Source organism: Panicum hallii, chromosome 1 (assembly GCF_002211085.1).
Source record: "Panicum hallii strain FIL2 chromosome 1, PHallii_v3.1, whole genome shotgun sequence".
In the NCBI taxonomy this organism is placed as follows: Eukaryota; Viridiplantae; Streptophyta; class Magnoliopsida; order Poales; family Poaceae; genus Panicum; species Panicum hallii.
Genome location: NC_038042.1, coordinates 53,791,194 through 53,804,274, shown reverse-complemented (window position 1 = coordinate 53,804,274; position 13,081 = coordinate 53,791,194). Strand labels below are relative to the sequence as shown.

The 13,081-nt window shown below is 49.6% G+C and overlaps 2 protein-coding genes across 2 annotated transcripts; both read left to right on the top strand.

Annotated features, from left to right (window-relative positions):
* On the top strand, positions 1-3,715 carry LOC112897885 (galactan beta-1,4-galactosyltransferase GALS1-like). The gene is made up of 2 exons (XM_025966318.1): positions 1-2,230; positions 3,059-3,715. Exons 1-2 carry the CDS (start codon positions 999-1,001, stop codon positions 3,402-3,404), a joined length of 1,578 nt encoding a protein of 525 aa, XP_025822103.1. The 5' UTR covers positions 1-998; the 3' UTR covers positions 3,405-3,715.
* A 2,001-nt stretch (positions 3,716-5,716) lies between these two features.
* LOC112898611 lies at positions 5,717-7,285 on the top strand. Its single transcript, XM_025966967.1, has 4 exons — positions 5,717-5,906; positions 6,174-6,277; positions 6,376-6,687; positions 6,770-7,285. The coding sequence occupies exons 1-4, from the start codon at positions 5,717-5,719 to the stop codon at positions 7,283-7,285; spliced, it is 1,122 nt and encodes a 373-aa protein (XP_025822752.1).
* Positions 7,286-13,081: the final 5,796 nt, after the last annotated feature.

Genomic DNA, 13,081 nt, shown 5'->3' with positions numbered 1-13,081 from the left:
CAGTTTGTTTACACATGTGCCGCCGAAGCGAAGCATCGGCCTGCGCGGTTGGCGACACGTCGGTGCGGCGCGGCCGGGTCGTGACGTGGTCCGCGGAGAGGCGTCCGGGTCGTCCCCTCGGCCGGCGGCGTCGCCGTTACACGAAGCCGAAGCCACCGGCATCCACGATCTCCGGTTCTCCATCCTCGGACCGGTGATGGTGGGTGGTTACTCACACTGTCTCTTTTTTTTTGTAAGAACTCACACTGTCAGTTTCAGAAACTACCGAGCACTGACTACTCCCAAGTCTCGGGCGGACTGCGTCGCTAGAACTAGAAGGTCGGTGGCTACGTAACCAGACGTGTGAAAGCTTCGTTCCCATCGAGCTGGAGCTGGCATCCATTTCCACCCGATCTCTTCTTCTTCGGATTTTCACCGGCACCGCCAGGCTGCCACCGCGGCTTACCTTACCTGCAACGCGGTTGGTGGGGACGCGTCGCGTTACAGCAATCGGTACCGCACGAAGCGGCGCGGCGGTAATCGGCCGCCCACCAGCCGCCATTTACGGCTGCCCGACCCGGGTAGAGCAGGAGGCCGCTGCCATAACTCGGAAGCCAACCGGCCCTGACTGTTGCTTCGCGGCGCGGCCCCCATCCTCGCATCCACCACCGCTCGGCGCGCGTCCAGAAGCATCCCTCCCCGTCCCGGCATCCCACACCGACCGGCCGATCCGACCCGATTCCCGCACCACCACCACCACCCGGCCTCATCACCTTCCTTCTCCACCGTCACCTTCCCACATTCTTCGCAGCCTCCCATACTTTCTCGCCTTTTATCACCGTCGATCCGGGCGCCGGTCCCCAAGAAAGATTGGGCGACTGAGGAGTGAGGAGCAGGGGAGGAAAGAGAGGGTGCGGCACCGAGGGGAGCTCCGGCGTGCCTGGCAGCGCATCCCGCCGGCGCATTCGTGTCACGAGAGGAGAGGAGCGGCAGCCGAGAGAGGAAGGCCGAGGTTAACCATGAAGTACAACGCGAGGAAAGACGCGGGCGGCGGCGGCGGCGGCGGCGGCGGCGCGCCGTTCGCCATCCCGTGCGTCGACGTCAAGTCGTTCGTGGCCTCGCTCGCCTTCCTCACGCTGTTCGTCGCGTTCTGGCAGCTCCAGCCCTACGGCTCATTGCTCACCGCGGCTCGCACCTCCGCCTCGCCGCCCTGCGCCCTCCTCGCCACAACCGCCGCTGCTGCCACCGACCTCACCTCTCCTAGCGCCACGGCCGCCGCAGCCGCTGACATGAAACAGCCGGCAGCGGATTCAGGTACCACCACAGCCGCCGCCGCTACTAATGCCGCCCCCGTGCGTCTGGCGAGGCCGGCGCGGCCGGAGGACCCGAACAAGCGGGTGCTCCGGCCGTACGGCAGCGCGGCGGCGCTGTTCGTGCAGATGGGCGCGTACCGGGGCGGGCCGCGGACGTTCGCCGTCGTGGGGCTGGCGTCCAAGCCCACCCACGTGTTCGGCACCCCCTACTTCAAGTGCGAGTGGCTGCCCAACCCCACCGCCGGCGACCCCTCGCCGCGCCCCGTCCGAACCAAGGCGTACAAGATGCTCCCGGACTGGGGCTACGGCCGCGTCTACACCGTCGTCGTCGTCAACTGCACGTTCCCATCCAACCCCAACGCCGGGAACGCCGGCGGCAAGCTGCTCGTCCACGCCTACTACTCCACCGCCTCCCGCCGGTACGAGCGCTTCGTCGCGCTCGAGGAGGCGCCGGGCTCCTACGACGAGTCCCTCTTCAGCCCGCCGTTCCAGTACGACTACCTCTACTGCGGCTCGTCGCTGTACGGCAACCTCAGCGCCAGCCGGATGCGCGAGTGGGTGGCATACCACGCTCACTTCTTCGGGCCCAGGTCGCACTTCGTGCTCCACGACGCCGGCGGCGTCAGCGCGGAGGTGAAGGCGGTGCTAGATCCATGGGTCAGGGCCGGCCGGGTCACCGTGCAGGACATCCGTGCGCAGGCCGAGTACGACGGATACTACTACAACCAGTTCCTGGTGGTGAACGATTGCCTGCACCGGTACCGGCACGCCGCCAATTGGACCTTCTTCTTCGACGTCGATGAGTACCTTTACCTGCCCAATGGGCAGAAGCTCGACGAGGTGCTCGGCAAGCTCTCGGGGTACTCTCAGTTCACCATCGAGCAGAATCCAATGTCCAGCAAGCTCTGCGTGGAGGATCCAAGCAGAGATTACTCAAGGTTTGTCCTCCTGTTTCCTCGTACCACATGCTTTAAATTGGTTCGATTGATACATATGCAATTTCATTTTGTATTGAAAACTGCCCCAGTTGCTTCCATCATCCTAAATTCACGCTTCTTGTTGGCATCATGTTAGGGCCAAAAGAAAACAATGGTTTCCTATTTGAGCAATCAAACAGACATTCTCAGATTGGTTAAGAAAGCTAGTCGGTGGCTATTTGTTTATGCAATTTGTTGACTAAGTTTGTAATGTGTTGTTGTTTGTGAGCTTGCAACCCTCACATGGCCTTAGTTAGATTCCCTTTTGGTCAAACTGTATCCTCTGAAGTCAGGTACAAACACTTCAGTGCAAGTGTTCACCACTGAACCAAAAATTATAGTTCAAATGTTGACAGTTGGACCAAAAATTGTAGCAAGACATTTGTTAGGTTAATATGTTTCAAAGTATCGTGTTATAATATGCTTATGCATAGCAAGTTGGGCATGAAAAGGGGCATCTTTTAGTTTTACAAGCCGAAAATGCTGTATATGAAACAATTGACAACAACCTCAATTGAAAAAAAATGAAAATAGTAAAAGCCCTGCTTAGGCGCCTTCTATACCACTTTCACTAAAAATGGATTACCGGTATACATTTCAGAATAGCCGCTGATGAGTTTCTGTAGCAGGTAATTGTTCGTTTCCAAAAAGAAAAAAACATTTTTTGTGCTGAATATTATTCTGCTATCTCTGCATGAGAAATTTTTATTGATTCCTTTGCTTCCTAATTGATTATCTAGTTGGCCTCTTATGCTAAAGCATCTTACATGTGTTCCCGTTGATGTGCAGAGAATGGGGATTTGAGAAGCTCGTCTTCCGCAACTCCATCACCAAAGTTCGTCGGGATCGCAAGTACGCCATCCAAGCTCGAAACGCGTACTCAGCCGGGGTGCACATGTCGCAGAACGTCCGCGGGAGGACAACCCACAAGACGGAGAGCCTGATCAGATACTACCACTACCACAACTCCATCAACGTCATGGGAGAGCCCTGCCGCGAGTTCGTCCCGATGCCGGTGAATGGCAGCACGATCATGTTCGAGAAGATCCCCTTCGTGTACGACGATAGGATGAAGCGAGTGGCGGGCGAGATCAAGCGGTTCGAGAAGGAGACCATCGGATCGGTTCAGACATAGTAGGGGATCGGCAACCGAAGGCTGGCGGTACATATACATTTGACATTCTTTGGATGCTTCTTGGTTCAAGTGGAGGCTCGCTCTGCTGCTGCTATTGTGCGGCGTCTTCACTGCATCCGGCTGGTGATGGGCCTGCTAGGGGTGGTCCAAATGGTGTAAAGTTTTGGTCTTTATCGGCGTGACCTCTCTACTACAAAGTCACTGCTGTTGCTGCAATTTCTTCTCTGTATCTTGCTCTCCTGTAATCCCCCAGCATCTGTTTATAGTTCCCTGTAGACTGATGAAGCTGGCTTCTAGCCTTTTACTAGATCCATCCATTCCAAATTCAGGAAGCAGAGGTGTTTCTGATTCCTTCTCGGCTGTGAGCTTTGAAAGGGCAGGCAAGTTGAGCCTTTTCCCCAAGCCTGACGGCCAGGGATGATGGCCTGAACCACAAAGTGCACGGCACTGTACGTGCTTTTGCTGCCTCTGGGACATTGGGGGCTGGCGGTGCCTCTGGGACGCTGGGGCGGGGCCAGTGCCGTGCTTGCAAATCATTATCGTGTCGTGCATGCCGGGAACCGGGATGGGCTAGGCCTAGGCACCCAACTGATTGCGCGTGATGGGAGGATGGCGTGAAACTGGAAGAGCTGGGTTGGGCGAGGAGGAAGCTGGAAGACAATCCAAAATGATCACGCGTGATGGCTGGGCGGCTCCATGTGCTCGCACGTTGGACTTGCCTCGCGCGCCGGGCATGGCGGCGGTCGCGCTGCTCCAACACTGGATTAACCCTCAGTCTCGAGGAATCGGCTTCCGGCTCGCAGCATGTATGTAATGGAGATGCGGACGTGAATCCTTCAGAGAATATCTGAGCTCGCGTGGTTAATCTATGTCGTTCTCTTTCTTTCTTTCCGGCAAATGCACACGGCCCACGCCGATACGCCTGGTACCTTACGATTTCTCACGTATTAGAAAAAATGATCCTGTGCAGAGTTTGGAGAAGCCAGTCACTCGAGATGGTGGTCATTTTGGATGATAAGAGATTGATAATGTTGTGTGGATCTGATGTATCTCTTGGTTCGTGACGTGCATGCGCATGATGCGATACGACGGTCAACCGAATGTGGTAAAGGTCCATCGAAAGATTCATGCCAATGGACCAAGAACGTGAAGGATGGCTGCAAGTACCGAGAAATCCGGGCGGAGTCATAGATGATCCACGTGATGCACGGAAGAGCATGAGTATATGGACGGATCAAGACAGCGTCGGAAGTCAAGAAGAAAGTTGATGGCAAGTTCGAGTAGGCTGCCTGTCTGGTTGGAGTGCACGACTTGAAGGCGTCGTGGCACTTGGCGGAGGCCGGACACGTGTCGATATCACGATCGTGCGACAACCCAGGGAGATGGACGGTTTGGGTGAGGTCTTCCGGTTTGGACCTCAAAACCAGGGACGTGCCGGCAGATGGCGGTTATAGAGCTGTGGAGGTCACGTGGCGCCATCTTGAAGCTCGCGTCGAGACGAAGCGAAGTCGTGAAGGCGGCGTGTCCGTCCGGTGGTCCGATAAAAACTTGGACTGTTTTACTCTGAGGGACATTTAGGTTGTTTTCTGCATGTAAGGCTGTTTCGGTTATTTACCATGCATATATATATATATATATATATATATATATTGGGCTGGTTTATAAACTATAACTTTTTTGCATAAGATTCTCTCGAGAAAGATTTGTCAGGGTTAGAGAAATAGAGAGATAAGACTCTTTGTTTAAGTGTTTTGCCATAAAATACTTTGATTAGGTTAGGAGTGGCCTGTAATCGGAACTCATAATCAAAGAATAGAGTTTTTCTTTTTCGCGATTTTCGGGTGATTTTCGGGTGAATTTTGGCTTGTCACGATTTCGGGGCGGATTCATGAAGTTGTTTTGAGGGGTTTTGCTAGGATAGCAACTAAGGGCCTGTTTGTTTCAGCTTATTTTAGCCCTAGGTTATATAATATAGCTTAAATAATCTGAAGAGTAAACAAACAATCAGATTATAGGTCCAGATTATTTAATCTGAGGGTCAGATTATTATAATCCCATAAGCACCTCAAGGGATGCTTATTCCAAACTATTTTGAACAAAAGACCCACTACCCTTATAATTTTGCACGAATTTACCCACCATGCCACTGGCCTTCCCCACTCGGTCCCTCCCGATCCCCCCTCCTGAGCGCCTCCCCCATCCTGAGCGCGTCCTCCTCCTGAGCGCGTCCTCCCTTCCTGAGCGCCTCCTCCCCTCCAAACCCTAGCCGCCGCCGGTCAAATCCGGCCGGATCCGGCCCCTTCCCAGTCGGAATGGAGCCCAATGACGCGGAGGAGACCCTCTCTCAAGCTTTGGAGTACCGAAACTCCCTGAGGCGCAAGCTCAACTTCGATTGGAGCCAAGAGGATGAGGAAGAAGCAGTTGGTGGCGGCGCCCTAGGCCGCGACGCGCAGGAGCAGGGGCGCGGCTCGGGCGGCGGCGCCCTGGGCCGCGACGCGCAGGGTTAGGGGCACGGCCTGGGCAGCGGCGCCCTGGGCCGCGACGCGCAGGGGCAGGGGCACGGCCTGGGCAGCGGCGCCCTGGGCCGCGACGCGCAGGTGCAGGGGCACGGCCGTGGCGCGCAGGGGCTGAGGCTGGGGCGCGGCTCGGGCATCAGTGTCCAGGCCACCGGCGACCCAGCTCGTGGACGTGGAAAGCGACCTGCGCAATCATCTTCAAGTGGTGCCGTGCGTCCTGTTCGTGGACGTGGTTGTCCATGTACGTCTCAAGCATACAGACCTCCACGATCAACTTCGGTCGATGTCGACCATGGCGCACAGCCCATCGACGTCACCGATGACAATCTGCATGACACCACACAGAATAGCATCATGGTAATTTCTTCTCCAATGTTCAATTTTCAATGTGCCATGCATTGCTTGTAGGTTTATTCATTGGTTGTTCATGCATTGGTTGTTGTTTCAATGAGTAGAAAGAAGTTTATGACGAAGCAGATTGGACTTTCGACAACACTAGAGTTTTTTGTGAATTATGCATCCAAGAGATAGATGCTGGGAATAGGGCAAATGGCATCATGACCACCAGAGGATACAACAACATTGCTGAAAAGTATAGTATAGCGGTCGGTTTGCATCATTCAAAAGTTCAGTTGAAAAACAGATTAGACTTGCTTAAGGGATTGTATAGCTTTTGGCTTCAATTACTTAAAGATACTGGACTTGGTTGGAATGAAGCATTAGGAACGGTGGTTGCATCGGAGGACTACTGGAATAAGGCAACAAAGGTATATATGAATCATTTCATCACATACTTTGCCTTGTTATTGCATTCAGATTTGGAGACATGATTCATTGTTATGTATGCAGGGCCATCCAACATGGAAACAATTGAAGAGAGGTCCTCCAGATCATGAGGATTTGTTACAAGAAATGTTTGGAGGCATTGTTGTGGATGGCTCTAGTGCATGTGCACCCGGTGAAGCGGTTGAAAGGAACGAAGATGAAGGGCTTCCAGCTGGAGATCAACAAGGAGATGATACTGATATGTATTCAACACCACCTTCAACTGCCCATGTTCCGAACAGAAGAAGCTCGCTGAATCGTGCAAGTGGTAGTTCAGCGACTAGTCCATTGAAGCAACCAAAGAACCAAATGGTGAAAGTCATGCAGAAAATTCATGCCACTTTGGAGAATAATTGTAAAATTGCAAACAAGGTCATGCTAGGTGAGCACTTGGAAGAAAAGATCAAGGAAGTTCAATCTATGGCAGTTCGATGTGGAGCAAGAGAAGGATCAGCTGAACACTTCATGGCAACGAGAAACCTAAGAATCGAGCCACTTTTAAGGCATTCGAAACCGATGAAGGGAGGCTTCTTTGGTTGAAGAGACATTGTGATAATGCTGGCTTTGTATAGAATCATTTTAGTTTCAGGATATGAACCTTTATTATGCATTGAACCTTTACTATGCATTGAACCTTTATTTGTGATATGTCATCTACTGAACCTTTATTTGTGATATCTTGTTCGTTGTAGATGAATGCTAGTTCAAGTGATGAGGAGGATATGTCCATGAATGTTGCACTCGATCGAGTTGAGACTTTGAGGAATTTTGAGACAGTTACAGCAGGATTTGGTATGTTCTATGCTGAAAATTATTTGACCAAATCTGCAAGAAAAGTGCCTATTATGTCTGGGTATGATTGGGTTATGATAACCCTTAATGATCCTAAAGGATGCTATGATATGTTTAGGATGAGTCGTCCTTTGTTTGACAGATTACATGATTTGTTAGTGTCATCTTATGAGTTGACATCTAGTTGCAAAATGTCATCTATTAAAGCTTTAGGGATGTTTTTATGGACTATTGCGGCGCCTCAATCATTTATTCAAGTGAAGAATAGGTTCACAAGATCAAAAGAAACCATTAGTAGGAAACTTGATGAAGTGTTGGATTGTGTATACTGCATGGCAAAAGATGTTGTGAAGCCTATAGATCCTAATTTTACAACACCTCATCCAAAGTTGCTAAGTGATAGGTTCGCACCACATTTTAACAATTGTATAGGTGCAATAGATGGAACTCACGTTCCAGTTGCTGTACCCTCGTCAAAAGTTGTTCAACATGTGGGACGACATGGATATCCGACACAAAATGTGTTAGCTATATGTGATTTCGACATGAGGTTCACATTTGTTGTTGCGGGGTGGCCCGGATCAGTGCATGACATGAGAGTATTCAACGACGCTTTGCGCAAGTATGCCAATATCTTTCCTCATCCACCACATGGTACGTATATATTAGCATAATGGATATTGTTTTTATTGTGCAATTATTGACCGTGACTCATAACAGTTTGTAAATTGTAGAAAAATTTTACCTTGTGGATTCAGGATACCCAAACCAAAAAGGTTATTTAGCGCCATACAAAGGTGCGAAATATCATTTGCCGGAGTTTAGAGCTGGACCACATGCAAGTGGAAAAAAGGAGGTATTCAACCAATTGCACTCCTCTCTTCGTAATCACATTGAGCGTTGTTTCAGTATCTTGAAGATGAAGTGGAGAATTCTTTTGGACTTACCAAGTTATCCAATGTTGAAGCAATCAAAAATAATTCATGCATGTATGGCTCTACACAATTTCGTTCGAGATAGTAAAATGGCCGATGAGTTATTTGATCAGTGTGATCAAGATAAGGATTACATGCCTATTCCGTCAACTCATAATGCCAGCGGATTGGGAGATGAGGAGGGAGCCATGAATGACTTTCGGGATCAAATTGCCAATGCGCTATTTGCAAGGAGAATGTAATTTTATTTTAACTATATTTTGTTGTGGACAAGATATAATTTTGGATTTGTCATTTTATTTCAATTCGCGTTGAACAGTATTTTATTGTCCGATACAATGTCATAAATGGATCGAGAAGGCCAAGTAAAACAACTAGAGGCATTATTGTCTTTACATGTCTAAAAAAAATAAGCTGAGTACTAATAATTTGGTTTGCCAAACAGACATCCACAGATTATATAATCCGGATCATATAATCCGGATTATATAATCCGGATCATATGATCATATAATCCGGATCATATAATCCGGATCATATGATCATATAATCCGGTTATATGATCCTTATAATCCGGATTTGACCTGGACCTAAGGTCCTAAGGTTCAATCCCCACGAACCTCTCTCGGATTTGACCTGGATTTTGAGTTTCCCCCCAAATCCGAGTTCTTGGTAGGACGTTTGGTTTTTCGCTCGATTGGCGATGCATAGTTCATCTTTTTGCGATCTTTTCATTGGATCTATTAGATCTTGTGGCCATGCTTCTATGGTTCAAATTTGGTTTGGATCCGTTAAGCATTAAGGCATTAATTTGAGTTTGAAGATTCGAGTTTGTTCTTGCTCTTCCCTCTTTGTTCTTGCGGCAGCAGGAGCCGCTTGCGTGAGGGAGAGCGGCGCGAGGAGGCGCTTGCGCAGGCGGCGCGTGGCCAGCAGCGCGGGGGAGCGCGCGGCCCCAGGCAAACGGGGAGCAGCGGGGAGCAGCCGGACCAGCAGCGCGCGGCGCGGGCACGGCGCTGCGGCCAGGTGCGCAGGCGCGCGCGCACGCGCGGCCGCGCTCGCGGCGGCCACGCGGGCCGCGGCCAGCCCAGCCCAGCAAGCCGCCACGCCAGCAGGCCGGCAACGCCAAGCGGCCGGCAGGCCGACAGCCGCAGGCAACCAGTTGGCCTACAGCAGCAGGTGGCCCGTGAGCATCATCGCAGGTGAGCAGCTTGGCACATTTCTTCTCGGTTTCAAGACAGCCACTTGTTTATTTACATGAACAGTGGTCACTTATTGCATGCCGGCTAGCTTGTATTCATTGTTTAATCAGTAGTTGTTTAGGCTAGCAAGTTAGTTTGCTTCTGATTCCTGCATGTGCTCGCTGAGAGCAAGTTAATTACTTCCCATTTATCTTTGTTAACCTTTTGCTGTGGATTTCCTAATTACTCTAGAAATTGCTTGCTTCAGCCATTGTAACTCAGATGCATTATCTGTTGATGTATTAGTGTGCTGGTCAGTACTTTCAAGCTGTTTCTGTTCACTGTTGTTATGCACTTGTCAATTGTTTATTTGGATGAACAGTAAGATGAAATTTGTTTGTGAATTTGCTTGCATGTTAGACAACTCTTAAATCTTGGTTAATCGGCTTGCCTTGATTGGTTCACTAGCATCTTGCTTCTGCAGGTCGGTTTGGGTTGATTAATGATCACAGCTCTTTCTCTTTGGCATGCCTGTAGTGTTTAGTTCGTGTCTTTTTGGAAAAGTTTTTACGGCATTTTGGTAAATCGTCGCTTCCGCTTTGTGTCAAGCTTTTTAACCCTTCCTAGGGTGTGGTGTGGTGTGGGGTGACAATCGGGACATAGACTTTGTTCTCGGATCGGAGAGAATTTTTTAAATACTCCTATTTACCTCCCTTTGGTCGTCCGTTTTGGACCTTCAGTTAGCCAGCTAATAGTTGGTAGGTGTATTCTTTCTACGTACTAGTACTCGTGCGGGTATATATAAAGGATTCAATAGAGGTTACAATTGTGCAGTCAAATAATTCTTATCCTAGAATAATCAAGGTTCAAGGTCTACCACCGATATGATGAATACAAGGGGCATGTGTGGAGGCTTGGCCTATGTGATGGTCATACTCTTGTTCCTCGTTGCATCGCCTGCACTACAATGTAAAGTGTGCCTACCTCGGTTTTTATCTATCATTGAATTGGATGTAGACATGCGTATTTATTTATACTTGCTGCCGGTGAACACAAACTGAAACAGGTCGTCTTCACGGGCTCGCAAGTGCTGGAACTGCTGCAAGGAGCCTCAGGAACACAACCAATAATGGCGCGCACTTGGGAGTAGATGAGAAGGTGGTCCTTAAATTTTGCGTCAAAGGTCGGTGTGATTCGGACGCAGGTCCTACATGCTACTGCTGCCAGACTTCAAAACCGCAACCTTTGTGTTGGTATACTTTTGATGAATGTACCGCCAATTGTCCTTCGTGCAATCCTGAGTGCCCACCCTAGCTAGATTAGTCCCGATTGTATGATCGATGAAATAATAATAATAATAATAATTAAGATTTACTCGTCAGATCCGATCTTTCTCTTCTTGTTGTTCTTTTAATTTTGCTAGTTACATGCTATATTTTGATATGGTAAAAAAAAGTTGTGCAGTACTAGCTGGAGGACGCATAGCTTCAATTTAATTTTTGTGCGGGATTAGATTGGTTTGGAGTCGGGTCCCAAATAATCGAGTTCCACTTGTTGCAGAGCTCCACAATTCCTTTATTTCTACAGAAGTTTCAATGCAAAAGTGCGGCCGATCATAATGTTTTTATTTTGAGAGGAAAAGACACAGGTTGTTATCTTTTAAAAAAACTGCTCGTATCTTGTATATTGTAGCTATGAACTTCTGAACTTACTAGGTTCGTATCCGTGCGTTGCTACGGACAGCAAAAAATTATTCCCGCAGCACAAAGATCGTTCACCAAAATAATAAATATTGTCTTACCATAGTATAACATGTAACATGAAAATAGTGGATTCAATAAACTTTTTTTGAGATAGTTAACCAATAAAATCTAGTCACGGATCCACGAACAACGAAACCTATTTTATATCTTTTTCTGTGATGCGCTTATGATAGTGTTTAGTGTTAGCAGTAAATAATTTCCAATAGTCCTTTAAAAATGTCCAATTACAATTATAATTAACGAATTATGTAGGCCATCATCGTTATGGGAGACATTATGGCAACATGCCTCCGACCAACGGAGTGCTTGACGCACGTTTGAATCGTTACTGTGCTCGAGTATAGCAGTTATCCTGACGATGTTGGCCACCGGAGTCTTGAAGCCCCGCTCCTTACGGCAGCGAATTCGGCGTCTAGCTCGCGATGCATAGATCGCATGCGCTCATTGACTCTCCTTCGGCGGGCTGCGCGAGCTCGGTTCGTGTTCCTCCGTGCCTCACGATCGGCGTCGTTTTCATCACCGACGTTGGCTGTGGCCTCATCTTCAGATACTGCATCAAATTCGATGATAGGCAAGTCGCCATCATCCTCGCCTTCTTCCGCCATCAGCACCTGGCGTGAGATGAGCTCATCAGAGCTTGTGTCGACTAGCTCGGTCGACTCCTCTGCTACGGTGGCTAATGGCCTGCCCTTCTGAAATGGCAGGGGCTCAAGGTGTGCCACAAGCCGATCTTCAGCCTTGAGTAGATCAGAAAGTTTCATACCCTTCCAATGCACGAAACGCCCCTCTGGAGAGGAGGTGATCATCAGACCGTTGGCACCAAAACAACCCGTAGCCCCCCGACGTGTGGTGGCTTCGGGCTTTCTGAGTTGGAGCAAAGAGTCCAAGTCCTTCTCCAATATGGAGAGGGACTCGGAGATGTTGGCCTCCTAAAGATCAGTGGCAAAATTGCGTAGATCGAGTCGTGAGCGGCTACACGAGACCTCAGATTGGAACGTGTCCAACCCAAGCAAGGTTGTTGCAGCACTGGATGGAGTCGCGCCGAAAGCAGACTCCTCCTCGGTCCTCGCAGCGGATCCATGGATTGACAAGTCGTCGAGATTATCGACGAACTTGTCGAGGTCGCTATGAAAACTCGTCGCAGGAGTTTTCGGCTTCATGTCGACGAGGAATCAATGGAAACTGCCCGTGCCATCTGCGATGCAGACCCACGAGCCAAAAACAAACATCGTGCCCTGAGAGGGTACTGACCTGGTGAGCTGGAAAGATGCCATCAAGTTCGCCGGTGGATCTTCGATGCGCACCCCTACCTGGCGCGCCAGCTGTCGGTGTTTTACCGGCTGCCCACCAAGGGGTATACCCAAGGTGGTAAGTTTAGGTGAGGAGACGCCGAGATCAGGAACTCGAAGGTGCAAGGAATACAAGATTTAGACAGGTTCGGGCTACGATGTGCGTAAGACCCTACGTCCTGTATGGTGGTTTGTATTGCCTTGAGTGTTGATTTTTATGTTTTGAGGGGGTCCCTGCCCCCCCTTATATATCCGGGAGGACAGGGTTACATGAGTCCTAATCCAATACTAGCCAATGAATCGTACTCGAGTACAACTCGAGTAGTTTCCTTCTGTATCGACTAGTCCTACCCTCATACGAGTAGAGAACAACATAATA

Bases quoted from the DNA above. Each gene is read 5' to 3' on its own strand.
- LOC112897885 (XM_025966318.1), top strand. From the start codon at position 999: ATGAAGTACAACGCGAGGAAAGACGCGGGCGGCGGCGGCGGCGGCGGC. The intron at 2,231-3,058 runs GTTTGTCCTCCT...GTTGATGTGCAG, and splicing joins CCAAGCAGAGATTACTCAAG to AGAATGGGGATTTGAGAAGC.
- LOC112898611 (XM_025966967.1), top strand. From the start codon at position 5,717: ATGGAGCCCAATGACGCGGAGGAGACCCTCTCTCAAGCTTTGGAGTAC. The intron at 6,278-6,375 runs GTAATTTCTTCT...TTCAATGAGTAG, and splicing joins CCACACAGAATAGCATCATG to AAAGAAGTTTATGACGAAGC. The intron at 6,688-6,769 runs GTATATATGAAT...TTATGTATGCAG, and splicing joins ACTGGAATAAGGCAACAAAG to GGCCATCCAACATGGAAACA.